The sequence below is a fragment of the Elgaria multicarinata genome, chromosome 1 (assembly GCF_023053635.1).
Source record: "Elgaria multicarinata webbii isolate HBS135686 ecotype San Diego chromosome 1, rElgMul1.1.pri, whole genome shotgun sequence".
In the NCBI taxonomy this organism is placed as follows: Eukaryota; Metazoa; Chordata; class Lepidosauria; order Squamata; family Anguidae; genus Elgaria; species Elgaria multicarinata.
In genome coordinates, this window is record NC_086171.1 from 11,122,313 (window position 1) to 11,148,555 (window position 26,243).

The window sequence follows — 26,243 nt, forward strand, 5'->3', positions numbered from 1 at the left end:
GGGTATACACACGCACGCCAAGTTTCAAAGCAATCCCATCATCCCCTGATTTTTGGGGAATTTTTGAAAATCGGGCACCCCATTCAGACCCCTTGGGATAGCTCCGTCAATTTGCATGTTAGAAACCTCAAACTCGGCACCATGAAAGCTTATCCATGTGTCCACATGGACGCCCAGACTCAAAGCAATCCCATCATCCCCTGATTTTTGGCGCGGCTCTAACCTCTAACGCACCACCCATAACCCTAATTCACACCCCTTTCGATAGCTCCGTCAATTTGCACGTTAGAAACCTCAAACTCGGCACCATGATAGCTTATCCACGTGTCCACATGGGCGCCAAGTTTCAAGCAAATCCCATCATCCCCTGATTTTTGGGGATTTTTTGAAAATTGGGCACCTCATTCACACCCCTTGGGATAGCTCCGTCAATTTGCATGTTAGAAACCTCAAACTCAGCACCATGAAAGCTTCTCCATGTGTCCACATGGACGCCCAGACTCAAGGCAATCCCATCATCCCCTGATTTTTGGCGCGGCTTAACTCACCCCAAATTGTCCCATTCTACAACTACGTCAATTTGCATGTTAGAAACTTCAAACTCGGCACCATGATAGCTTATCCACGTGTCCACATGGACGCCAAGTTTCAAGGCAATCCCATCATCCCCTGATTTTTGGGGAATTTATGAAAATCGGGCACCCCATTCACACCCCTTGGGATAGCTCCGTCAATTTGCATGTTAGAAACCTCAAACTCGGCACCATGAGAGCTTATCCATGTGTCCACATGCACGCCAAGTTGCAAGCAAATCCCATCATCCCCTGATTTTTGGCATGGCTTAACTCACCCCAAATTGTCCCATTCTACAACTATGTCAATTTGCACGTCAGAAACCTATCCTTTGGTCCCATGACAGCTTACCCATGTGTCCCCATGGACACCAAGTTTCAAGGCAATCCCATCATCCCCTGATGTTAGGGGAACTTTTGAAAATCGGGCACTCCAGTATGTCAGGGATTTAAAGTTGCAATGCAGACAGCTCAATGGGGCCAGTTCCAAGGAAATCCCAACATGCCACGAGATAACCCTAAATCTTCTGGCACATTTGAAAAAGGGATTATTGAACTTGATAAAGTCTCAGCTTGGCTGCTTCATCGTCGCTTGAAGCTTAACATGGCAAAGACTGAATTGCTTGTTTTTCCTCCTAAACCTTCTCCTCATCTCTCATTCTCTCTTACTGTCAATGATGTTACGCTTACTCCGGTCAAGGAAGCTCGTAGCCTTGGCTTTATATTCGACTCCTCGCTCTCCTTTATTCCTCATATTGAGGCAGTAGCTAAATCTTGTCGATTTTTCCTGTATAATATTGCCAGGATTCGATCATTTTTGTCTGTCTCTTCTGCCAAAACGCTTGTTCATGCGCTGGTTATTTCACGGTTGGACTACTGCAACCTTCTTCTCTCTGGCCTTCCTTCTTCTCACATCAGTCCGTTGATTTCTGTTCACCACTCTGCCGCAAAGATCATCTTCTTGGCTCGCCGCTCCGACCATGTTACTCCGCTTCTGAAATCTCTTCATTGGCTTCCAATTCACTACAGAATCCAATATAAACTTCTCCTGTTAACCTTCAAAGCTTTTCACGGTCTAGCTCCTTCCTATCTCTCCTCTCTCATCTCACACTATTGCCCCGCTCATGCTCTTCGCTCCTCTGATGCCATGTTTCTCGCCTGCCCAAGGGCCTCTACTTCCCTTGCTCGGCTTCGTCCATTCTCTTCTGCTGCCCCTTACGCCTGGAACGCTCTTCCAGAACATTTGAGAACTACAAATTCAACCGCAGCTTTTAAAGCTCAACTAAAAACTTTTCTTTTTCCTAAAGCTTTTAAAACTTGATGTTGTGCAGACTTCTACTGTTACTTTCTACTGTTAGTTTTACCCTACCCTGTGCCTGCTTACCCTACCCTGTACCTGTTTGCATTCTCTTCCCCTCCTTATTGTTTTACTATGATTATATTAGATTGTAAGCCTATGCGGCAGGGTCTTGCTATTTACTGTTTTACTCTGTACAGCACCATGTACACTGATGGTGCTATATAAATAAATAATAATAAATAATAAAATAATAATGCCCAAGCGAGGTCTTCGCTTGCCCAACTGCCCAATCTGTTCTTGCTTGGGTGCTGCTCTGGGGGGCGTTTCCAGGTGAAAGGTGACCTGCTATTGGTTGCCAGAAGCCATGATAGGAGCACGGACTGGCCCAGCAAGCCTAATGCCTGCCAGAAAGTTCACGCTGCCTCCCTCCATCTGTATAGCTTGCTGCCACCCCACAACAGTGAAACCACAGGATTTGGTGGCGGAACGCACCAACTTGGCACTGTGAAGAGAGCCCTACTGTGTGCTTTACATTCTTCTGAGGGCCAATTGATAGAGGTTGAGCTGAGGTTTGAATTCCATCTGAGCATGTTCATAGTCTTCAATCCAGCATTTAAGTCTTTAAGGCAGACATCACATTACAGCAGCCATGGTGAACCTCCAGCCTACAGCTAATTTGGCTGATGAAGTTTCCCAATCTGGTCTGTGAGGCTGTTCCACAAGGGAATATCCCTTTCTGAAGCCACCACCACCACCACCCCATTACATTTGATCTCCAGAGTGCTTCTCTGTTGCACCGGCAATCTCTTCAGTGGCAATCAATTCTTAGAGCATTGGGAGACTTGGTTGACACTCCAAAGATTGTCAATGCAACAGGGAAGTGCTCCAGAGAAAGGCGAGGGGCATATTGAGATGACTTCCAAAGAAGCTGACACTTTGAGGTGCTCCTAGTGCCTCAAAATGGCAGTTCCCAGAGCCTCTGCACACATGGAACTCACTTGCCTCACAAGGTAGCCAATTCCACACACCTTTCACCTTTACCAAAGGGATGCACAGAGCTGACTTCCTAGATGTGTATGCAAATGAATAGTTGTAGACAGGTACAGTATGTGTGTATAAACAGAGAGTGTTGTGTGCATGTGTGCATGGGTGGGAGACTCGAAGTAGATGTGATCCCACCCACTGCTGGCCACAGCCCCTGACATCCCTCCATGATGCGAATGTAGCCCTCAGGCCAAAATAAGTTCCCCACCCCTGCATTACAGTATCTTTTGCATTGTTCTCTTCCCTCTTTGAAAATGGGGGTTGAGTCTTGAAATGTAGTGTCATGTTAAATGCACATGCTAAATTTCATATTAGTATCTCAGTGTTCAAGGGAAATATTGCATTACAAATTTTCATAGAGAATGCTGGAGTATCTGTCACTATAGAGCTTTAAAATCTTATTTGCCCAACAACAAACATCCAGCCCACATTCCCCACCAATTCTTTCTAATGTATTGTGTATTTAGGATCCAGCACTTATAAACACCTATTGTGTACACATTACTGTAAGTTCTAGTTTTAAAGAAAAAAATTATAAGATGATGTATAGATGGTATATGTCTCCTTCGAAATTGGCTAAAATGTATAAAGGTGTCTCAGGAACCTGTTGGAAATGTGAAGAACAAGAAGGAACTTTTTATCATATATGGTGGACATGTAAAAATGTGAAAAACTTTTGGATACAAATTCATTTTTTAATTCAGAAGATATTAAAGACTACTATACAACTGAAGCCAGAATACTTCCTTTTGGGTTTAATGGATGAGCAGATGAAAAAGAACTATGGGACTTTATTCTTATACATGATAATGGCAGCAAGATTATTATAAGCACAAAAATGAAAAGACTCAATATTGGATGAATGGCTAATGTAGATGGTGGAACTGGAGGGGATGGCAAAACTAAAGTCAATAATTAGAGGAAAGTCAACAGTTACATTTTTGACTGAATGGAAACCTTTTATAGACTTTTTGCAGGGAGTAGAAAAAATGACTTGTTCATCTGTGGATTCAACGATTAAGAAGAAAAAATTAAGATAAAAGAAAGAGGAGAAATTTGATTTTGTAACTATAGAGTATGAGGATATGGTTACATATTTTTGCTGTGGAGAAAATTGTAAGTCTATCTTAACTGTGTATGTTTTAATGTGTTTTGTGTGTTTTTTATTTCTTTGTATGTTTTTCTCTTTTTGTTTTGTTTCTCTTTTTTTGTACTGTGTGTTTGTAAGTTGGATATGATTTAAAATAATAATAAAAATATATCATTGAAAAACCTATTGTGATTTCACCATACACTTTCATAGAGTTGTTCCTTTTCTGTTGATGGGGAGTAAGAAAATCTTTCATTAGTAAAGCTTACACTTGTGGTACTATTGAAACTTATTTTGCCTAGAAAGGCAGGCTGCTGCAGTGAGGTCTGTCCATAAATTTCATCTGGTGAGAAGGCTGAGATAGGGTGACCATATGACCCAGATTTGCCCGGATATGTCCGGATTTTAGCTGTAAACCGGCAGATCCGGGAGGGGGAGGGGAAATCCAGGTTTTTTGCAAAGAGCAGCTCTAATGGGAATTAACAAAAATGCTTATAACTCCGTCATTTTTTAAGATAAAGACATGAAACTTGGCACAATGGTAGCTCTTAGGAAGGGCTTTAGTCATACCAAATTTGAAACAGATCTGTTCATCCACTGATTTTTTAGGAATTTTTTAAAAATTAAGGTTTTAAAATTATTAATTTTTAAATCATCATTTTTAAAGATAAAGAGATGAAACTTTGCACCATGATAGGATTTAGGTAGAGCTTTAGCCACACCAAATTTGAAAGAGATCCGCTCATCCATTGATTTTTTAGGAATTTTTAAAAAAATGACGTTTTAAAATTATTATTTTTTAAACTGTCATTTTTGAAGATAAAGAGCTGAAACTTAGCTTTTAGGTAGAGCTTTAGCCATACCAAATTTGAAACAGATCTGGGGCCAGTAGCAAACCCTGTTAACAACAACAGCAGCTTGCAATGAGTGAAGATACAGTCAGAAAAAATATTTGAGGGAAGGGGAGAATGTAACACTTTTTATACTGTTGTTTTTATACTGTTTTTATGTTTTTTAAATTTTTGTATATTTTTAATGTTTACTATTTTTAATTGTTGTAAACCGCCCAGAGAGCTTCGGCTGTGGGGCGGTATATAAATGTAATAAAATAAATAAATAAATAAATAAATAAATAAAATAACACAAAGAGTATAGCAAAAGCTTCAAAGTACAGCAAAACCTACAAAAGTAGGATTGAGTGAAGTTAATTTCAGATACATTGAATCTCTCACTTGTTCTTTATTTCAGTGATTTTAACATTAAGATGTTATGAAGAAGAGATTTGTCTTAAATGTGTGCTGTAAAATCAGACATGTGACCAAGGCTATGTTCGGGTGGGCACGCCCCCTTGGTGCTGGACACGCCCCCTTGGGGGCGACCATGTTGTCCTCCTTTTTGTTTTCCAAAATATGGTCACCCTAGGCTGAGATCTAGCAATTGCCACTCATGCTTTTAACAGTTACCTGATTGCAACCTAGAAAATTCAGCTTGATCCTTAATGAGTAATGACACAGGAGGAGACTATGCAACCACTAACTACATGCTTTTCCTGTTCCTTTACTTTAAACTCCTGCTCCCTATAGAGCAATATTAAAGTTCTTCTGGCTACAGCTGGTGGGGAATGAGAGTAAGAGGAGTGATCAGACATGCAGAACGTGCTGCAAAATAATGTTGAAATTGGGATCTCCAGGTTAAAACCTTGCTATGCAAACACTTTAATAATTTGAAGGATTGATCTAAAGGCAAGGAGATCTATGCAGATCTGCTTTATCATATCATATAATACAACCATGATTGCACAACTTTTGCCTAACAACTGAGTGAAAACAGAAATTCTGTGGCTGCCAAGTTTCTACATTAATGCTTCTGCATACTGAAGGAAAAGCACACCTATTGAATATCTGCTTGCCCTGCACAGGCAGAGTGCTTATTCCAGGGGAAAGGTGGGGAAAGTCCTCTATGCTACTATAAAAGCTAACAGGGCTTTAAATATAGTGTAAAAATGCTATTTATCAGATGAATGAATAAACTAGATCAGTGCTCCCAAATCCTTTTGGACCCATGGACACATTTGGGAATTTGAGAAACTGCTGTGAGCACCAACACAAAGGGAGAATATAGCTAGTCCTTTATGGCAAGTCCATGGAGGGTATGGATTGTTCTGACTGGTTCTGAGTGAAACCCAGAATAGATTCACAGCCCCAACGAAATCACAGTCACCTGCAATCCTAGTTTGTTTGATAAAACATTGAGCATATTTACCAGAAGTAACAAATACTGACAATTTTATGGCAGATACTTAGGTCTTAATATGCATAATTGTAAAGATAAGTCAAGGTTTCATGAATTGGCATCTTATAATTAGAGTCAACGGGGGGATCTACACTACTGCTTTTAAAGCGCTTTAAAGCACTTTGAAAACTATTATTATTATTATTATTATTATTATTATTATTATTATTTATTTATTTATTTATTTATATAGCACCATCAATGTACATGGTGCTGTACAGATAACACAGTAAATAGCAAGACCCTGCCGCAGAGGCTTACAATCTAATAAGTTGTAGTAAACAATAAGAGGGAAGGAGAATGCAAACAGGCACAGGGAAGTGTAAACAGGCCTCAGGTAGGGAGAAGCTAACAGTATAGAGTCAGAACAAACTCAATATTTGAAGGCTATAGGGAAAAGAAAAGTTTTTAGCTGAGTTTTAAAAGCAGTGATTGAGTTTGTAGTTCTCAAGTGTTCTGGAAGAGCGTTCCAGGCGTAAGGGGCAGCAGAAGAAAAAGGACGAAGCCGAGTAAGGGAAGTGGAGGTCCTAGGGCAGGCGAGAAGCATGGCATCAGAGGAGCGGAGAGCACGAGCGGGGCGATAGTGTGAGATGAGAGAGGAGAGATAGGCAGGAGCTAGACCGTGAAGAGCTTTGAAGGTCAGCAGGAGAAGTTTATATTGGATTCTGGAGTGAATTGGAAGCCAATGAAGAGATTTCAGAAGCGGAGTGACATGGTCAGAGCGGCGGGCCAAGAAGATGATCTTAGTGGCAGAGTGGTGGACAGAAACTAGCGGACTGATGTGAGACGAAGGAAGGCCAGAGAGAAGAAGGTTGCAGTAGTCCAACCGAGAAATAACCAGTGCGTGAACGAGAGTCTTGGCAGAAGAGACAGACAAAAATGGTCGAATCCTGGCAATATTATACAGGAAGAAACAACAGGATTTAGCTACTGCCTCGATGTGAGGAGTAAAGGAGAGCGAGGAGTCAAATATAAAGCCAAGACTACGAGCTTCCTTGACCGGAGTAAGCGTGACATCGTTGACAGTAAGAGAGAATGAGAGGTGAGGAGAGGGTTTAGGAGGAAAAACAAGCAATTCAGTCTTTGCCATGTTAAGTTTCAAACGACGATGAAGCAGCCAGGCTGAGATATCTGAAAGACATGCCGAGATACGATTGTGAACATCAGGAGAAAGTTCCGGAGATGAGAGATATAATTGTGTATCGTCGGCATACAGGTGATATTGGAGGCCGTGAGATTGAATAAGCTTACCCAAGGGCAGCATGTATAGAGAGAACAACACCGAGCCTTGCGGAACCCCAACTGAAAGGGGAAAAGAGGAGGACGAGCTGCCGTTAGCTGACACGCTGAAAGAGCGACCCTCTAGATAGGAGGCGAACCAGTTATAGACAGAGCCACAGAGTCCAAGGTCATGGAGGGAATCTAAGAGAAGATCGTGATCAACCGTGTCAAAGGCTGCGGTTAGATCAAGGAGAATAAGAATGGAATAATGGCCTTTAGACTTGGCAGTAAGAAGATCATTGGTGATCTTGGTAAGGGCTGTTTCAGTGGAATGCAAAGGACGGAAGTCAGATTGAAAGGGATCCAGAGCAGAGTTATTAGAGAGAAAGTCAAGACAACGAGAGTAGACCAGACGTTCCAGGATCTTTGAGACAAAGGGCAGGAGAGAGACAGGTCGGTAGTTAGACAGGGATAGTCGATCAAGAGTGGGTTTTTTGAGAACGTTTTGAAACCTGTATATGCAGTGTGTGCTGGGCCCCAACAGTTGTCAAAACTGTTATAAAGCGCTTTAAAGCACTTTAAAGCAGTAGTGTAGATCCCCCCCAACCTCTCATTCATTTCCTGTTAATGCAGATAAAAATCAGAACTGAGTTGTGTAACGTTGGCCAACTCAGCTATGCATAATGTACACGTGGCTTTAAACCCCTGGAAGGAATGCCAAACACTGGCCTTTACTCTTGATTCATTTTTATTTGTCTGGGATAAACAGGATTAGTGTTTTGTTTTTTTTAAAAGAAAGAAAGGCTGTTTTAAAATGGCATTAGAGATTAATTAAACAAGCATGTTGCTGAATACTATTTTATTTTATCCTAAGTAGACAATAATATCCTCCAGTCCTCTATATTTAAATAGGGAATTTCATGGCTCATTGAACTATTCCAGTTTTTTCTAATTCCCTCATCCTGAACATATTACTTGCAGTATTTCATACTGATTTAAATTGAGCTTGCTTCCATGTAAAATTTTTAAGATAGACAAGATCTTCTTTTCCAACCCTTGAGCAAATCTAGTATTGCTTCCAGTTGCCTGATACAATTTCTTCTCTATCTTTTTATGTGCGATTTGATGCGTAGAAATGCAACAACTGCAGTTTTGCCAGCATAGAAATGGGGGAAACTGCATCTATCGAATTTCAAGCCAGATAAATACATCAAAATTAAATTAGGAGACCAGTCCTTGTCTATTTCCCTGAAAACAGTTTATTTGCTGTCCTCAACACTTTCAGATCTTGTACATTTTAAAATGTTCCTTTAAGTCTGAACTTTGGATACAGTGTATACCTGTTTTGAGACTGGATATACTACTTATTTACCTCTGTGCCTTGCCAATGAACTACATTAACACTGAACTGGCTGGATTTGCAGATCTATATTTTTTCTCATAGGTGTTATGGACTTCAAACCAAAAAGACTAGGTTATCTGGCATCGATATCTAGCAAATCTAAAAAAATCATTTTTTGCATTATATCCAGAATGTCTCAAAAGGAAATGTTCTTTACAAAAGAATGTTACAACTGATTTTTAGATAAGTGGTCAATGGCCCTACAATCCGTTTTTTTTAAAAAATGAAAATATATTCAAATGGGTGACAGTTGTATATAGTCGAATTTTAAAAAGAACAGAGAGGTATAGTGCAATCGTATACACGATTACACAAAAGTAAATCCTAATACATTTAATGGGGTTCACTCCTAGATAAGAGGGTATATAGTTGCAGCCTTAAGTTTACTTGCTGAAAGTAAACTCACTGAACACAGTGAGACTTCTGAGTAAACATGGATAGGATTGTGCTGTTGGTTTTAATAAGATATTAGAGTTAGCCTTTGTCATAACTTAAATATGAAAAACAAAGGCAGTGATTTTGGCCAAAATCCATATTTATTAGCGGCCAAATCACAAAAAAATGTGCAAGCTTTCCAGATCTCTTAATCAGCCAAGATGTTATAAAAAGCAGCTGGGGTGTGGGGCAGAAAGAAAAGGCAAACAGGATGTTCTTATCAGGAGGATGGTAGAGGAGGGTTTGCATAAATTCAAATTGGACTCTGCCCAGGTGATAGGATGTGGTTTCAATGCACATAGGATCACTTGGGGGGCAGGGTGAGAAAATTCTACAATTGTCTGCTACAATTTAATTATAAAATTAAAAATAAAATAAACTGTGGCAATACACTGATGGAATAACAATAATCAAAACTTTAGACTGTGACACTAGTATCATTATATTTATCTTCTGTGAAGCATCTAGAATTTTCTAAATCCTCTACAGAGATTTAAGTACAGCACTACCTGCCCACAGGTTTACAGTCCAATAAATGGTACAAATGGAAAAGCAATCGAACCTTTCGAGATGGTTTACAAAGCAAAATGCAGCCTTTAACAACAAAACGTGCATACTAATAGGAGGATCTACTCTGCCATCCTAGGCAGGTCTACTCAGAAATAAGTCCCACTGAGTTAAAGAAACTTACAGTTAAAAGCCTTTGTAGGGTGGCAGTCTTTAATTTTATTTTTTTACTGGAGATATCTCCTTCAGCAGCAACTCTAGACACTTAGGGCGCACTAGCACAACACCTCCAAGCTGCGAGGGATGTGTATATATTATTTCCTGGCAACTAGCCACCGTGATGATATCCTGACTGATCAGGGACAGTCAGATTCTGGCTGGCTGGAAGCAAGTCTGTTTTGTTTTGTTTTGTTTTAGTTAGAGACGCCCCGAAACACTTGTCAGTTTAGAAATGAAAACACTTCTGTTGAGTCATGGGGCGAGGAAGCCCTGGGGGCTTCGTCTTTTCCTCAGACAACTTCCCGTTATTTCTCCGTTTATCGTCCCCCCCCTCCTCCCCCAACAGTACAATCCTATGGCTGCTTCCTCAGAAGGCAGCGCGACTAGGATTGCTCAATTTAACCATTTTCCTGTCCAAAAGCGACGCCGCCACCCTCAAAAACTGAAAGCAGCGAGCGCCGCCTCCTTCTCCCTCGTCTCTGTCATCGGGTGGGCGGGAAACGAGGGCAGCCAGGCACCGCCCCGTTGCTAGGATGACGGCAGGACTGGTTGGCTGCAGTCCTCGGGCCCAATGAGGCGGTTGGAGATGGGCCGGCCTCGACTCTCCTCTCTCCAGCCGCCCGCCCCGAGGGCGAGAGGAGCGCTGCGTCGAGGCAAGCTGGGGATGGCGGTGACAGGGCCGCAGTTTTGGGTGCCGCTTCCAGCTCCGCTTGCGACGTTCCCGCAGCTCTGAGGAGGGCCTTCCAGCCCTTAACCCCCCGCAGAGGCCGGGCTGAGGTAAAAGAAGAGGCTGAGGGGGAAAGGAAGGGAGGACGAATACGTCCTAGAGGAGGGAGGGAAAGGTGGTCGGCGTATTTGTCAAAGAAGCAGGAAGTGGGGGCGACGAGGTGGTTCGTGGTGGCCGGTGTAGCAAGTGGCGGGGTGCGGGGTCCTTTTGCAGCTGGGTGGAAAGGGATATAAACACCGTCATGCTTAAGAGTACAACCGTCGGAATCGATGGAACTTAAATGAGGAACGAAATCAGTGGGTCTTCTACAGGCTGCCCCCAACCTGGCGTCCTCCCGGTGAAGTGGTAGGCAACATCCCCCATCGTCCCCATCCAGGATAGCCAGGGCTGAAGTCCAAGACATCGGGAAGGCAGCTGGTTGGGGATGATGGGATTGTAGTCCAACACTGGGAAGCCCCGGGTTTGGGCAAGCTGGTCTCCCCCCTCCCGTAAGTCTGACTTAAGTCGGTGTCGCCTATGTGAACGTGCGAGATCATCTGCGGGGGCGAGGGGGAGGTATTGTGTGTATCGGTGATTCGGATTTATTGGCCACTCTGCAGACACACGCATAGTGAGATGCCGACCCGTTTCTCCCACTTGTCGCCCAGTTTCGTACTGGAGTTGGAGGAGTCGTCTCGGCTCCATCAGCCTACTGACGCCAGCAGCAGCAGCAAGCAGCTGCAATTTTGGGCCTGCTGAGCTTGCGGCTAGCAGCAGTAACGCTAAACCCCGGGTATCGAATGTATTGGACAGAAGAATATTGGAGAAGTTATGGAAGAATCGGATGGGTTTAACGTGGCGGAGGCTCAATTTAAAAGTCCAGCTTTTGGGGGAGGTAATGTAAGTTGATATGTCACCTCCTTTCCCAGGGAGAGGAAAAAGATCTGTCAAAAACAGGAGGACAGAACCGGAACCCCTTCAGTGCTGCATTAAGGACTTGCCAGGCTTAGAGCAGATAATGTTTTCCAGAATGAAGCTTAAAATACCTTCAAGTTGCCTATGGGTTGCTTTTTGAACTTTTTTAAAGGGTTCTTCTGGATGAGGCTTTTATGATGCCATCACCTGGCTCATTCATGGAAGTTTGCAGAGATCTAGACTGTGTCTTTTATTCATGCCCTCCCATTTTTTTTAATTTTTTATTTCTTCCGTCTTTTCTGTTAAGAAAAAAGATGGAAGAGCTGTACAATGACTACTGATTGCTGTCTGGAAGCACCCCAAGTCTAGTCTTTTATTGTACAATTACCCTGCCTCATTCAACACAGGCTCAGATACCCACACCTTCCACTCAAACCTTCTTGCAAATGCTGCTTAGGCATTACTTCCTTACAAAATTGCCAAGATTTAAAGTTTGTCACTTAAAAAAAAAAACAGTTTAAAAAATTGGTTCAAAACATGGTAACATTGGTTCAAAACGTAACCCCAAACTATAGGGCATCTTCACAAGGAAGCATAAATGCTAAATAATGGCATGGAAAAAACAGCACTTTGATATGGTCATTCAACTTCATTCTACATTTTTCTTGTGTGTTCCCTTCAGCATAACAGAATAATCTTCTCTCTCAACAGAGGATTTCTTCAGGAAATGGCCCCTCCTAAATCCTTACAGAATATTCTGACCTTTTCTTTTGGATCAGCAATTGGATTTTTCTTATGTTACCTTCTATTTAGTTTAGTATTGGAAGAACAAATTAAGGTCAAGCCTCACATCCTTTACAATGATCCTCATGGTCATCATTCGGATGATGATGAAAGCAATCAGCTGAAAGGACAAATGAATTTTAATGCAGATGCTGGGCAACATAAAGGTATATTTATGCTCTGTGAAGCAATTCATAATTTTCTTCACAATATATAGACTTGTAGTTCCCCTCTAATGGTATCATACTCAGATTTCTAGTATATGCGATAACATTTTTCACTAGCTTAATTTTGAAACAATTGTTCTGAATAGACAGCTGAGGAGTTTGGAACACTTAAGGAACCAGCAGTACATTATCAATACCTTATTTCTTCAGTTCTAAGACGCATTTTTTCCCCCATATAAACATCTCTAAAAACGGGGTGCGTCTTACAATCGGTGGCGTCTTACAATCGAAGAAATACGGTATCTTATAGCATAATGTAATAGCATTTTGGAACTTGAAATACTTTCTAATCCTGTTTAATGGGATTGGAAATATCTATAATTTAGGGTGCACTCCTATGCATCTTGAGACAGAAATAAGCCCTAAAATGGACCATATTTTAAAAATATCTCTAAATTGATATAGGCAAAGGATGTTCAAAACATGAAACAGATATTTACAAATCATTATTCAGTTATACTTAGCTTAGCTCAGGGATGGGCAGCTTATGGTCCTTCAAATGTTTTGGCCTACAACTCCCATGGTCCCTCACTATTTACTGTGTAGGCTAGGGCTGATGGAAACTGTAAGCCAAAACATCTGAAAAGCCACAAGTTGCCCACCCTTGGCAACTTAATACTTACAGAATATTCTAAAATTCCCTTTTTCAATTACTAAACAAATAGAGATGTAAAATTTCCAAAAATTTTGAAGCCATGGGGGAAAAAATCTGGTTTTTTGGGGGGAGAAATGGAATTTTTTTAGGAAATTGAAAAAATGCAATATTAGCAACTTTTACAGATTGAAAGTCACTTTGGGCCTTGCTAGACCAGGCCTTAGCACGCCTTCCAACCCGGTTTCCCTGCTGTGCGTCCAGATGACGCACAGGGGAATCCGGCGGCAGGCCGCAGTGAGGCCTGGTATAGCGTGCCATAAGCTAAGTCGCTTATGGCGCGCTTTTTCCCCAGCTCCAGCCTTAGGCTGGGGCTGGGGGAAGTGTGGAGACTTTCGCAGCTTTTTGCGGCTCCTCGCTTACTCGCAAGGAGCCGCGAAAAGCCGCGGACCTGGCACAGCGCTCATAGGAGCGCTGTGCCCATCGGCGGGGGGGGGGAAGAGAGGGGAGGGGGAAGGATGGGAGGGTGGGTGGCACGGGGGGAGGGTGGGTGCGATCGCGCCGCTCGCCGCCTGAGCAAGCAGCCGAGCGGCGCTTGCCCGGGCAATGCCGCCCCATCCCGGGCATTGCCCAGGCAAGCGCCGCTCGAATGCTTGCTCGGGCGGCGGCGGCACGATCGCACCCGCCCTCCCCCCGTCCCATCCTTCGCCCGCCCCCCCCCCCCCCCCCGTTTTTAAAAATAAAATAAAGCCACTTACCTTCCCGGAGTCTTCAGGCCACCCGTGGCCCCTTTAAACAAACAAAAAAATGGCGGACACCGCAGGGCTTGCGTCCCCCCTGCGGCTCCGCCGTCTGGAAGTGTGGGGGAGGCACGCTAATGTTAGCCCGCCTCGGCCCCGCCTCCCTGCCGGCGTAAGCCGGCAGTTCTAGGAAGGCCCTTTGTTACTTTAGGAACATAAAATGCAATTATGTAAAAGTTGGTTTTGCATAAAATTATCACATTTGGTATATTAAAAGTACAGTGTATTCAAGCAATTATTACAAATTGAATTTGCTTCTTTAATTTTTTACTTTTTTTTGTAACAATAGAGCTACAAGTTCCTGAACTATAAGGAACCTCTTTGGTTTTGCCAGATTTAAAAGTACAGAAGAAACTATCAACATTAGTAACAAAGAAAATTATTTATGTCTGTGCTAGTCCTCCACAGTGTCAAACAGACATAAAGCACTCATTCCCATAAAAAGAACTGAGAAAAGGGTGGGGGCGAGGGGGAACCAAGATTCAATGAATATGCATAAAAATTAATCAGACTTATTTTCTGAGCTATAGCTATCACTATCAGTTTCAGTCTCTGCTTCAATACAGTGCCCCCTAGAGGCAGAAACGTGTCTTGCTCTCACATTTGAGAGATAGTGTCAGTTTGCAACCTATGATTTGCTTGTCCACAGTGCACAGAGATTGTAATAATCTAATACTGTACATAGTTTTTAGGAAGTAAATATATGAACACCTTCCCTTAAATATTTTATTAATCATGCTAAAATAAAACATTCCATGATCTTTTTCTTCATTTTTTTCAATATTTCTGAAAAACAAACAAAAAAGGCTTCAGAAAAAAACAGGGAAAACATATATATATATATATATATATATATATATATATATATATATATATATATATAATTTTCCAGGGGTGTTCCGGGCCTTCATATCTCTACTAACAACATTCCTACAGAATCAGGAAATGCCAGCATAGGGAGATCTGAAGTTATTCCTGATTCTAGATGCCATGTCTGTACTATATATTTAGGGATTAATCCAGATATTCAGTATATTCTGGTGTACTGCAAAGACTGCTAGATTAAGCTTTCCTATTACCATGGGAATCAGAGTTGTTTTCTGATCATAAACTGTATGTATAATTCGTTTGTTTGAATATTCAACTTACTGAAGACATTTTGGAATTTCTCTCCTTGCCTCTCATTTCCTGCCCTCAGATGAAAACAAAAATATTGCAGAAGAACTGCACCAGAAGGTAAGAATCCTTTGTTGGGTGATGACTGGTCCTCAAAATCTGGAGAAGAAAGCCAAACATGTCAAAGCTACTTGGGCCCAGCATTGCAACAAAATGCTGTTTATGAGCTCTGAGGAGAATAAAGACTTCCCAACAGTGGGATTAGAAACCAAAGAAGGGAGGGACCAGTTGTACTGGAAAACCATTAAAGCTTTCCAATATGTACATGAACATTATCTTGATGAAGCAGATTGGTTCATGAAAGCGGATGATGACACTTATGTTGCACTGGATAACTTGAGATGGCTTCTTTCAAAATACAGTCCTGAAAAACCAATTTATTTTGGAAGACGATTTAAGCCTTTTGTGAAACAAGGCTACATGAGTGGAGGTGCAGGCTATGTGCTCAGCAAAGAAGGTCTGAAGAGATTTGTGGATGCTTTTAAAACCAACAAATGTACTCATAGCTCTTCCGTTGAAGACTTGGCATTAGGCAAATGCATGGAGAGCATTAATGTAGAAGCTGGAGATTCCAGGGATATAAGTGGCAAGGAAACTTTCCATCCATTTGTGCCAGAGCATCATTTAATCAATGGATACTTACCCAAAAATTTTTGGTACTGGAATTATAACTACTACCCTCCTGTAGAGGTAAGGTTTTTTTTTCTTTTTCTTTTTGCAAAGATTGGACCTATTATAATATTTAATATTTTTACAGATTAAACTGACCGCTAGAAACTTATCTTTTAAGTTTGTCCAAATATGTGAATATCTCTAGCTGCCTGTATACTGCCAGCCATCTGATCCAGGATTGTACTCCAATAGCTGTTTGCCGAGTTTGCAGATAGAGGTCTTCCCTAGCCCTGCTGAAATTGGTCTCTCTCTCTCACTCACACACACTGGAGATGCCTGGGGCTTTCTGCATACAAAGCATGTTATCTACCACTAGGTTTTATGAACCCTCTCCTTTCAAAAATGCTCCAGTTCTGTTGCCAAACAAAACATGTCAAAGAGATTGAAATACTATTTGCCCTGTTTCCCGAATGTGAATCTGCTATACTTTAATAGCAATTGTATAACATCTTATACTACGAGACCGTTTCTGAAACAAATTGTCTTTCAAAACAAAACAGGCTGGATCCAGATTTACGCTGGATCAACCAGGTTGGCAGAAGTGGAGTTATCCGCCCCCCTCTAGACCCTGAGACCTAGTTCACCCGACATGATAGCCCACCATGGATTAATTTACCTGTAGGAGCTGTTGCGCTGTTCTGGGCACAACGTGACAGCTCCTATGGGTAACTCCACCCACAGTAGGCTATAATGTCAGGTAAGCCAGCCCAGAGAGTCAGGACATCAGACTGAACTGAGTGGCATGGGGGAGCATGGGGACTCTCCAAAAAGTGGGCAGAGGGAGATTCTGCAAGCAGAACCCTTTCTCTTGTAGAAGGCTGATCCTGGATCCAACCAAACATATTTTGTTTGGTAAAGAAAACCTAAGTGTCTTCTATGTAACTACCTTGATGGTATTGAAGGGCCCTGAAGCTCACATTATGAACATTTAAATAGGTTCAAAACACAATGTTCCTTTATTGTAAATCTTGCTATTTACTGTGTAATCTGTACAGAACCATGTACATTGATGGTGCTATATAAATAAATAATAATAATAATAATAATTGTGCCTTTTGATCATGCTTTTTCTCTTTTGTGATAGGGTCCTGGCTGCTGCTCTGACTTGGCAGTTTCTTTCCACTATGTTGATGCTACCACTATGTATTATTTGGAATATTTGATCTATCATCTCCGTCCTTATGGTTACCAATTCAGATTCAATCCTGATTCGCCTAAGGATCCAGAAAAGCAAAATTTAAGTGAAGTAGCAAAGGGCAACGCAAATTCCAAAGCTGAAGTAGAAAATCCTTTGAAAGCCTCTAAATAAAATTCTTTGTAGTGCACTGAAGAAGCCTTATAGAATGGTGGATTTGCTAAATATATATTTTAAAAAGTGTTCCTTCAAATGGCTGCAGCCTGCAGATTCTTTTCTAATCATGCTGGTAAGAAGGATATTTCAGATGCCATGAGACTGCAAGGCCAAGTCCATAAACTCTGTTACAGGAGGGCATCAATATCATTTGTTTTGATTCAGTAATGTATGCGCACAAACTTTGTATTGAAATGAATGCTATTGTTCAGATTTATACATGGATATGTGGAATTTCAGTCCATTTTGTCATGACACAACACTTTGCTCTCTAAATTTTTGAACACCTTCAATTGATTTGGCTCACCACATTAGAAACTGATGAACACTTTGCTAAAGAGATTCAAGTGTGAATGTGTGTTTAAGAAAATGTTTTACCCTGCAAAGTAAACTGTGATGAAATAAGCCTCCTGCTTAGATGTCAGTGTTCAAACTTACATCTGTTTCTTTTAAAATTAGATGAATATTTTCTGTTTTAGTTTCATGCATCATACAGTTGAGTTGCTTGCTACAGAGGAAGTCAGAGTAGTGCTTGAACTACGGCAGAAGGATAGGTGGAAACATGGATGAGCATTCTGACCTTATTGTAATTGGAGTTCAGGCCTCGCTAGATGAACAAATTAAAAATCTATCTGTTCAGATAAATTTCTTCCTCGAGCTGCTTCTGGAAAGTGAATTAATGTTACAGTAGCAGGTCATTCATAGTAATATTGGCTCTCTTAAAACAAAATATTGTTTATAGAACTGGACTTCCACAAGAATTGGTACTGTTTAAATTGAAATGCTAGCCTATTTTACTTGTCCAGTATTTTGAGTGTTTCTTTCCATTTTGAGTTAGGTGGCTATAATTATTTAGTTTAATTTGAACAGTGTGCCTATTTTTAATGGTAATTTCCCTATGAGTCTGATCGACTTGTGCATTATGACAGGCTGTCTTTAAACAGAGGCCTCTGCCAACACATTAAGGAGCTATGTACTTTAGGCTAAACTATGAACTGTAATGCAGTGTTCTTGTGACAATTATATACAAATACTGTTTGGTCTCACTGTGATACTCAGACTTTTTCACACAATAGTCCTGCTAAAAGTCATCATTAAAGATGTACTTTCTGTTTGTCTTGTATTCATCATATTGATGTTTAAGTTGAATCTATGAACTTGATGGTGTTTGCTGGTTGGAGATTTTTGTCAAGAATTCTAAGCTCATTACTATTTGCTTTGAAAATGCATTGGAACCCAATGTGTCTTATGAAATTGTTTACTTCACAGTTACATATGTGCTTACTCTGATGTTTAATCCTGGGATAAAACTGTCCCGTCCCCCCACTGTTGGTCTTAATGAACTTTCAGTGCAATCTTAATATTTAGTTATAGATAAGCAGGATTTACCTCACATGAAAAGAACAGACTACATGTTCTCCTGTTTATGCTATGAATTTGGCTTGTGGAGTTGTTCTGGAAATTGAAATTAACAGAATGATGCAAAGTCTTTGCTCTAGATTTGAACTTATGCTGACATGTTTCTTCTCTGTTAAATCAATCATGAGAGGAGAAAGTGAAAAATAATAAACATGCCACATTCTCAAATAGCTCTGGTGACAGATGTGGTGATGAGACAAATATTAAGCAATTTTGCTCATTATCAGATTAATGTTAGGCTTATATGGCATTTAACAAGATTGTTGTTGGCAATGTCAGACATGATGTATTTTCCAACTTCCTAGTATTTGTCTCTTCCCTTTGTGCATTTTGGATTTAGTGATATTTTATCTACCTCAGAGTATTTTTCCAAGGACCTGGTGTAAGTTGCCATTGCTGTAGTGAATTGTGTGGCTAATCTGGGTGGAAAGCGAACTAGTCTAAGTTGTGGTTTTTTTATTCAAGTATAGTAATAACTGGATTATTCTCTACAATCATGAAGGCAAGTGGTCGAGTGTGTCTGTTTGAACCAGAATGAGACCAACCCAAAAATAGTGATTTCTACATACTTGGCAGACTCTTTATGTATTCAGAAGTATATAAATTAACTCCCCCAAATTCCCATTTCTGATGTTCAAAATGTTGAGATGTTGGTTGTGAGAAGAGAAGGGGGACAGGTGGTAGAAAGAAGAAAGAATTAGTCTGATCTGGCCCGTAATAGCTTATAGTAAGAATCCAGGAGAGGGGGAATTATTAGGGTTGTGGAGAATGCATACCCCTGCACCTTTTTCCTGTCCTACTCTCAAGACACTCTCTCCTCCCCAACACTACGTATAGCTATAAAACATTCTGGTTTGGGACTGGCAACCTAAAACCTGAGCCATCTAGCACTACAGGATCATAGGAGGTGGCCATATACCACGTCATACTCTTTGGCCATCCAGCCAAGTAATGTCAACTCTGATGCCAGCGGCTCACCATGTATCAGGCTGAGCTATTTCATATTACTTGCTACCTGAACCTTTAGCACAGCAGTAGAAGTCCTCAGAGAGGACTCTTCCCTCCTATAAGGCCCTCTCCCCCAAGTGCCTGAAAAGGACATGGCACCTGTCCCAAGTTAGTTGGAGCTTTAAACAGGAACTGCCTTCTTTAGTGACTCAGGATATGCTGCAAATTTTTGTTGCTTGTCCCACTTCTGCATTTAAAGTTCTCTCAGTTGCACTGTTTTGTATTCATTTGTATTGGCATGTGAACAACTACTAAATAGGACATAGTATCTTGTTCTGCATTTTGGTGTCCATTTAATTTGCTGTCTTTGAAAATGCAGGCCTGAATCTGAGTGTCCCCTTGCACACAATGAGGGCGACAGCTATTTCCGCCAATTTTTCTCCCCTCCTCCAGTCTGCCATCGTCAGGAGCAGCTCTTTCAGGGTGGGGGAAGCCCCATGTGGTCATAGTGATACAGCCTATGGTTAATTGGTATTGGGAATGCAAAGAATATTGTTGAGCCAATAAACATTTTTTCTGACCGGGAGTGCCTTTAGCATGAAGGGGCCTGATAGGACATCTTGTGAGAAATAGCTTATAATTTGGGATCCAAATTTATCTCTCTTTCCCCAGCCCAGCCCCCAAAACCATTTCCTTCAAACTGTTATCTTTCAGTGTTGTATTTTATGTAGAAGTGCAGGAAAGGACCAAGGTGCCAAATTCTGAAGTTAGACAACTTATAACCTGTCACCATAGCCTTGATCTTTTTCTGGGAGGTGGAGATAGTAGTGTTTAATTACATATCTAGTATTTTTATCACCAAGAAGTAGGTCAGTGTCTGAAGATTATCTTTTGTGTATTCATTTTATCCCCAAACTATTACTTGTGGATTGGCAACAATTGCTCAATATCTAGGTGCAATATCTAATGTACTTGTCGAGTCTCATGACAAAACATTCCAATCCTGTTCATTTATCTAATCACCTTAATTTCTCAAAAGTTTTCATTAAGATCAATCTTAATTTTTCTTAGACTATTTTACACCATCAGTTCATTTAAAACAGTGTTCAAAGTACTTCACTGTTACTATGTTAACATTGTTTTGTAATATACTAACCTTCCTTTTAGCATCTTTCTCATTTGATTTGAATGAAATCACAAAGTTCTCTTGTGAGATCTTACCATGGAGAAGGTATAAACTGGTCCTATCCTTGATCTCTGTATATTTTAAAATGAAACCATATTGAACTGATTGTAAATCTTATTCTTTGTCTTGTACTAATGGAAAAAATGTTGTGAACACTCACATATAAAACAACTTCACTTTAATGCATATTGTGTACAACATACTGTATAAATCTTACTGGAAACATCTTTGAAAAGACTTAACTGCTAAGCAGTATATTAAGGTTAAATCAGTGAATGTTTGAGTTCTAAATGACAGGAAAATGGCTTTCCACAGTGAATAGGGCTTGACTGGGTTTTTAATATGATTAGCAAATTGCTATTTTAAATAATTACCTTTGAAGTGCCTTTCACCTGTTTTTAGCAATTAATTTAAATGAGAAATACACAAATAAAAAATAACTTATCACAGTTATAAAATGTCTCCCTTGTGGTTTTTAATGTGCTGCAAATTTCATTCTGATATTTTAGGGAATGGGTCAGACATGAACAATTTAAATGTATGGATACTCTATTTACTATACTTCTTCCTGGAAAAGCTTTTCTTGCATGAAGAGAATATAAGGAGCTGTCAGGCCATTGTCTCATCTAGCTTAAATGGGCTACTTATTCCTGTCCCTGCTGGCTTCCCACTGTCGTTCCTAGCCCCTCTCAACTTGCCAACAGAAGTGACAGGAGCCCCTTTTTCTTTTCCTCGTGGCTGGGTGCGCTGCAGAGAAAATTGACTTGTAGCCACCCACCATCTTGATATCCTAACAAGACCTCTGTGCCCCATGTGGCCTAGATATTCATGGAAAATTAAGATGCTTTGGAGCAATCCCAGCTGCCAGTAAGAAATGTTGCTGTTCCTTTTTAAAAAATAATAATAATTGGGAGGAGTAGGGAACCTCAGTAGACACCAAGAAAGGTGTCTGGGAGCACACTGTTGCCCAAGGCCACATTACCTACCCCTGCTCTACTGCCAAGGAGTAAATTCAGTGGAACTTCAATTTGAGTAGTTAGGCATAGGATTGTGTTGCTAGAAACTGGACTATAAATCAGGATATCTTTGCTTCAAGTCTTGCCTCTTAAGAAATCAAATAAGGCTGTTGCGTACTACCTCCTCCCCTGCAATATAGGGATTATAATACTGGCCTGATGAAAAAATTGCTGTGATAATGTGCAAGAAGAGTTTTGAACACTCTAGCCCAGACTTCCCCAAGCTGGTTCCCTCCAGATGTATTAGACTACAACTCCAATCATCCCCGTCCACCAAGCCCAATTGGTGTTCATTATGTGTAAAATACACACTCACACTGTAACTGTAGCATTTCCAAATAACTCACAACAAACACACATCTCTTCATATGATCAGTTTAATAATCGTCCATCAATTTTAGTTTGGACAGTACCTTCTCTGTAGGGACAATGTTAAAAAGGAAAACTTAGTATGAAAAAATACAGCTATGTACATCTTTCAGTGCTTTTCCCTATTAAATTCCCCTTTAGTTGACTGTGACACTTCACTATCTACTCTTCATTTCACTCTTTTGTACAAGAGCCCTGAGAAATAAGAATGGATTGAGTGAGCTTTAAGAAATATTCTAAAATTACCGGCCCTGATCCAACAGCAGAGATCTGTTTATAAGCAGCCATCCTAGAATATCTTCATCCAAGCCTTACAGAACTTCCTGGATGACTCTTCTGATGTGAACAGGATACATATGCAGGGCCATCGGCTGTTCTGTTTGGTCTGTTGTCTATAATTACACCTGGATTTCAGCTAATGTAGATGTATTAAAGAAAGCAAGGGAAAGCAAATGACAACGTTTACATGATCTTCAGAGCCTAGATCTAGACATGATTTAATGCAGGAACAGCCTGCTTACACACCTGCAATTGTGTATAAAGATCCTGTACTAAAAACTCTCATTGGTATTCTGATGTTTTTCCATCTGTTGCTGCTGTTACAGTTTATCAGTTTCAGGTGTCATTTATTCTGTGGAATATTTTTATTTCCAACTATAAAGCTAAATGTTACAATCCTTGATATCCAGCTTGTTAAAGTTTCAGAAACACTGCCATAGGCAGTACTAGAGCTGAACAATGATCGTGGAAGTATAAGCAGCTTTTTGTCAACTGAAGCTATCGGCTATGACAATAATATGCTCTATAAAATCTATTGAATGCATTGTAAAACCCAGTAGGCATGGTACAAAAGTAGTATCACTATTAATACATTTGGAATTCTTCTAGTATTTTTATGCGAACTCCAGAAACAGTTGAGATTCATTTTTTCCTGAAAGCTTGAATTCTCTGCAAGAGATGAACACAATACAAAAATCATTTATTATCTAAAAACACACACCACACAAACATCATCAACAGAACTTGCACACTTTTGTAATAAGATATACTGTCCAAACTCATATGGCTCTAAATATTAACTCCCTCCTGCTGAAGCTTCAAACAAGCAACCATGAACTTAAGGAAAGAAGGAGTACATTACTTTAAATAAACTTGAGAAATACTGGAATTATTTAAAGCACTATTGGGTTGTATCCAATTGTGTCCTTTCCCCTCCCCTCTGCAGCTGCCTGTGTGCTCCCCAATGCTGTCCTATATGTTTGGGAGAACCTCTAGAGCTGTTTGGGATGGGGAGGGGTGCAGCAGGGAAGGGAATGAAAACTTGCATGAGTGGAAATCTGCTCACAATAACTTTGGATTTAGCCCATTGTTGCGAAGTCTCAGGAGAGCTAGGAATACCTTCCATGCAGAAAAATTATGAAAGTGGCTCTTACAAGGAAAACAGATGTCCTACTGTTTGCATGACATACTTGCTTATCCTTCAACACAGGTTGCTTGGCACTCCTGTTCTGTCTCAAATCTATTTTGGTTGCCTTCACAGCCTCCATACCAAAAGCGAGCACAAGAATTTGCATCTTTGGCATAAAACCATTTCACTTGATAATCTTGACAGTTTCCGATTTTCATTGGTTCCAAGCACCTGGCATCTGAAAAGAGAATAGGAGAACTTTTCTTCTTCTGCTAAGACCAGGGCCTAATCTACTCCAAGCAGGATATTGTGGTATGAAAGCGGTATATAAAAGGCAGGAGCCACACCAAGCAGGAGATAGCACTATGAAAGCGATATGAAAGTGGTATATGGTATGTGTCGATGGGTCCCAACAGTGGTCAGTGCATTTTGATACTGCTATAAAACAGTAGTGTAAATCCTGCCTCCTTATACTGCTTTCATACCACTTCTATAGAAACATTAAACTTTTGGCCTAATCTGCATTGCTATGTTCCTGCAGCTCCATGCAACTGAGAGCATCTCTACGTTAAGCATCCCCTCCCCGCCCCCTCACTGGGCTTTCTTCTTGCAGAGCCATTCTGGGATTACAATGGGTACAATAAACATGCCTCCCCCTTTTTTTTGGTGGTTCCCATGGTGGGGAAGTTTCATATGTTTAAACAGCCAGCAGATGATGCAACATTATGGGAATATTACACTCTCCAGGAAACACACCTGCTCTTTGATAGCACTGCATTTTCGACAAGTTAAATCTCAGTGGAATAAAACCTCAAAGGGCATGTCTACACCAGCCATTTATCCCGGGATTGTCCCTGTGCATCCAAACGACACACAGGGGATCCCGGGAGCAGGCAGGGATGATCCCTCCATTTTCCTGGGATAATCCTTTAGGTGTAGAAAGGGCCAAAGACAGCAGGAGAGGCACCAGAGGATGACGCCACCATGAAACTTCTGTGAGTAACCCGTCTAGATTGCACTACGCACGCTCTTGTGCGAAGGAGCTCAAAGTCATTTTATAAGTGGAGGGTGCATACTGTTCTACCTGAAAGGAGCAGTTGCTGCATACTTTTCTGCTATCACGGCAAACCTAGCTTCCTCCTGCTACTGCTGGTTCTTCAAGAGTTGCTGTATAGCTGGCTGTGCTCAGAACCAATTGGCTGGCAGCTGTAGCCCCTGCCCCCCACCCCTAGAACAGTTCCAACTTTAGGGTGGATTCCTGCATTGAGCAGGGGGTTGGACTCGATGACCTTATAGGCCCCTTCCAACTCTACTATTCTATGATTCTATGAAAATGATGTTATGGCGCCACGTTTCCTGTTCATCTCTTATGTGGAAACCCTTCAGGTTTCTAAGCATATTCAAATCAACTACAGGTGTATGAGTGTGGGTGGGTGCTTGTATTTGTGTATTTGAATTTCTGAATATAACTCAGGTTGGAACACTATACACACTTACCTGGGAGTAAATCCCATCAAACCTAATGGGCTTACTTCTGAGTAGACTTAGAATTATAGTATCAGGTACATAATTTAGACATCCAAATTCTCTGAACAGGCAGTATGCCCCTCTTTGGTTTGCTTAACCGTCTCAAAAGACCACCCATTATATATACTAAGGAGAAATGACTGCATCCAGCAAATTTCTTAAAAAGAACAGACAAACAGAGAGAAATCCACTAAGTTGTGTCACGTATCATCTTAACCTACAACAGCTTTTTCCAAGCTGGTGTCCTCTGAATTTGTTGGACTACAATCCTCATTATCAGATAATGGCTGGGGAAAGATGGAGCTGTAGTCCAACACAACTGAGTCATGTTGCTGCAGTCAATCCTATACATGCATTTGTGGTGCCCTAGGCTGGCTCTTAATTATTTATGTACCAAAAATGATGTCAGAAACTGGATATGAATGATTTAAATCAGAACTCTCCTTGTCCCATTCCACCTCCCCTTATAACCCATACTCTGTGTATGTGTGTGTGTGTGCATGCGTATGTGTAAATGCAGATTTAGCCCACCATGATTTCTTCCTGTTTACACCAGGGGAACAGTGTAGGCAGTGAAATCTACATAGTGGGCTCCTCTAAATGAGCAATTTATTGCACATTCATGATTGGCCACTTGTGGAAGTTTGTGGGTCCTTTACACAATGTCGGCATCTACCAGGATCTCTCACAGAAATCCCTCCATTAGAAGAACCATTTTTAATGTGGTAATATCCAGGAAAAAGCAGGATCTTCTGTCACTAGATGGCGCTGTTGCAATGGAAGTGAACATAGGAGAAGTGTTCAATTCAAACCACACGGTCACCCATCTCCACCTGTGTAATGCAGCCCGTAACAATCTCGCAAAAGAAGCAGAAAGCACAAAGCAACACAATTTCCCCTTAATGTAGAGATGCTCAGCATGAATCCTGCCATCACCAAAGGAAGAAAGGAAGGACATTTGTCACTTCTATACTTTAGGCTTGAGATATTATCCAAAACTGTGATGTATCTTTTACATGTAGTAGCTGACATATTTTTAAAATTCGTTTGGGTGGTGGGGAGTTAG

At 40.9% G+C, this 26,243-nt stretch overlaps 3 protein-coding genes across 3 annotated transcripts in view; 2 read left to right on the top strand and 1 right to left on the bottom strand.

The window, feature by feature from the left end:
- UMAD1 (UBAP1-MVB12-associated (UMA) domain containing 1) overlaps positions 1 to 26,243 on the top strand; it is a 261,328-nt gene that overhangs the window by 27,627 nt on the left and 207,458 nt on the right. The window lies entirely within an intron of this gene.
- Positions 10,724 to 20,612, top strand: C1GALT1 (core 1 synthase, glycoprotein-N-acetylgalactosamine 3-beta-galactosyltransferase 1). Its single transcript, XM_063123261.1, has 4 exons — positions 10,724 to 10,859; positions 12,415 to 12,653; positions 15,304 to 15,971; positions 17,038 to 20,612. Exons 2-4 carry the CDS (start codon positions 12,431 to 12,433, stop codon positions 17,260 to 17,262), a joined length of 1,116 nt encoding a protein of 371 aa, XP_062979331.1. The 5' UTR covers positions 10,724 to 10,859; positions 12,415 to 12,430; the 3' UTR covers positions 17,263 to 20,612.
- COL28A1 (collagen type XXVIII alpha 1 chain) overlaps positions 22,269 to 26,243 on the bottom strand; it is a 95,800-nt gene continuing 91,825 nt past the window's right edge. Inside the window, exons 35-36 of the mRNA XM_063123251.1 lie at positions 23,712 to 23,888; positions 22,269 to 23,190 (exon numbers count right to left, since the gene is read on the bottom strand). Coding sequence (XP_062979321.1) covers positions 23,716 to 23,888 — 173 coding nt within the window. The 3' untranslated portion in view covers positions 22,269 to 23,190; positions 23,712 to 23,715. The remainder of the gene's footprint in view (positions 23,191 to 23,711; positions 23,889 to 26,243) is intronic.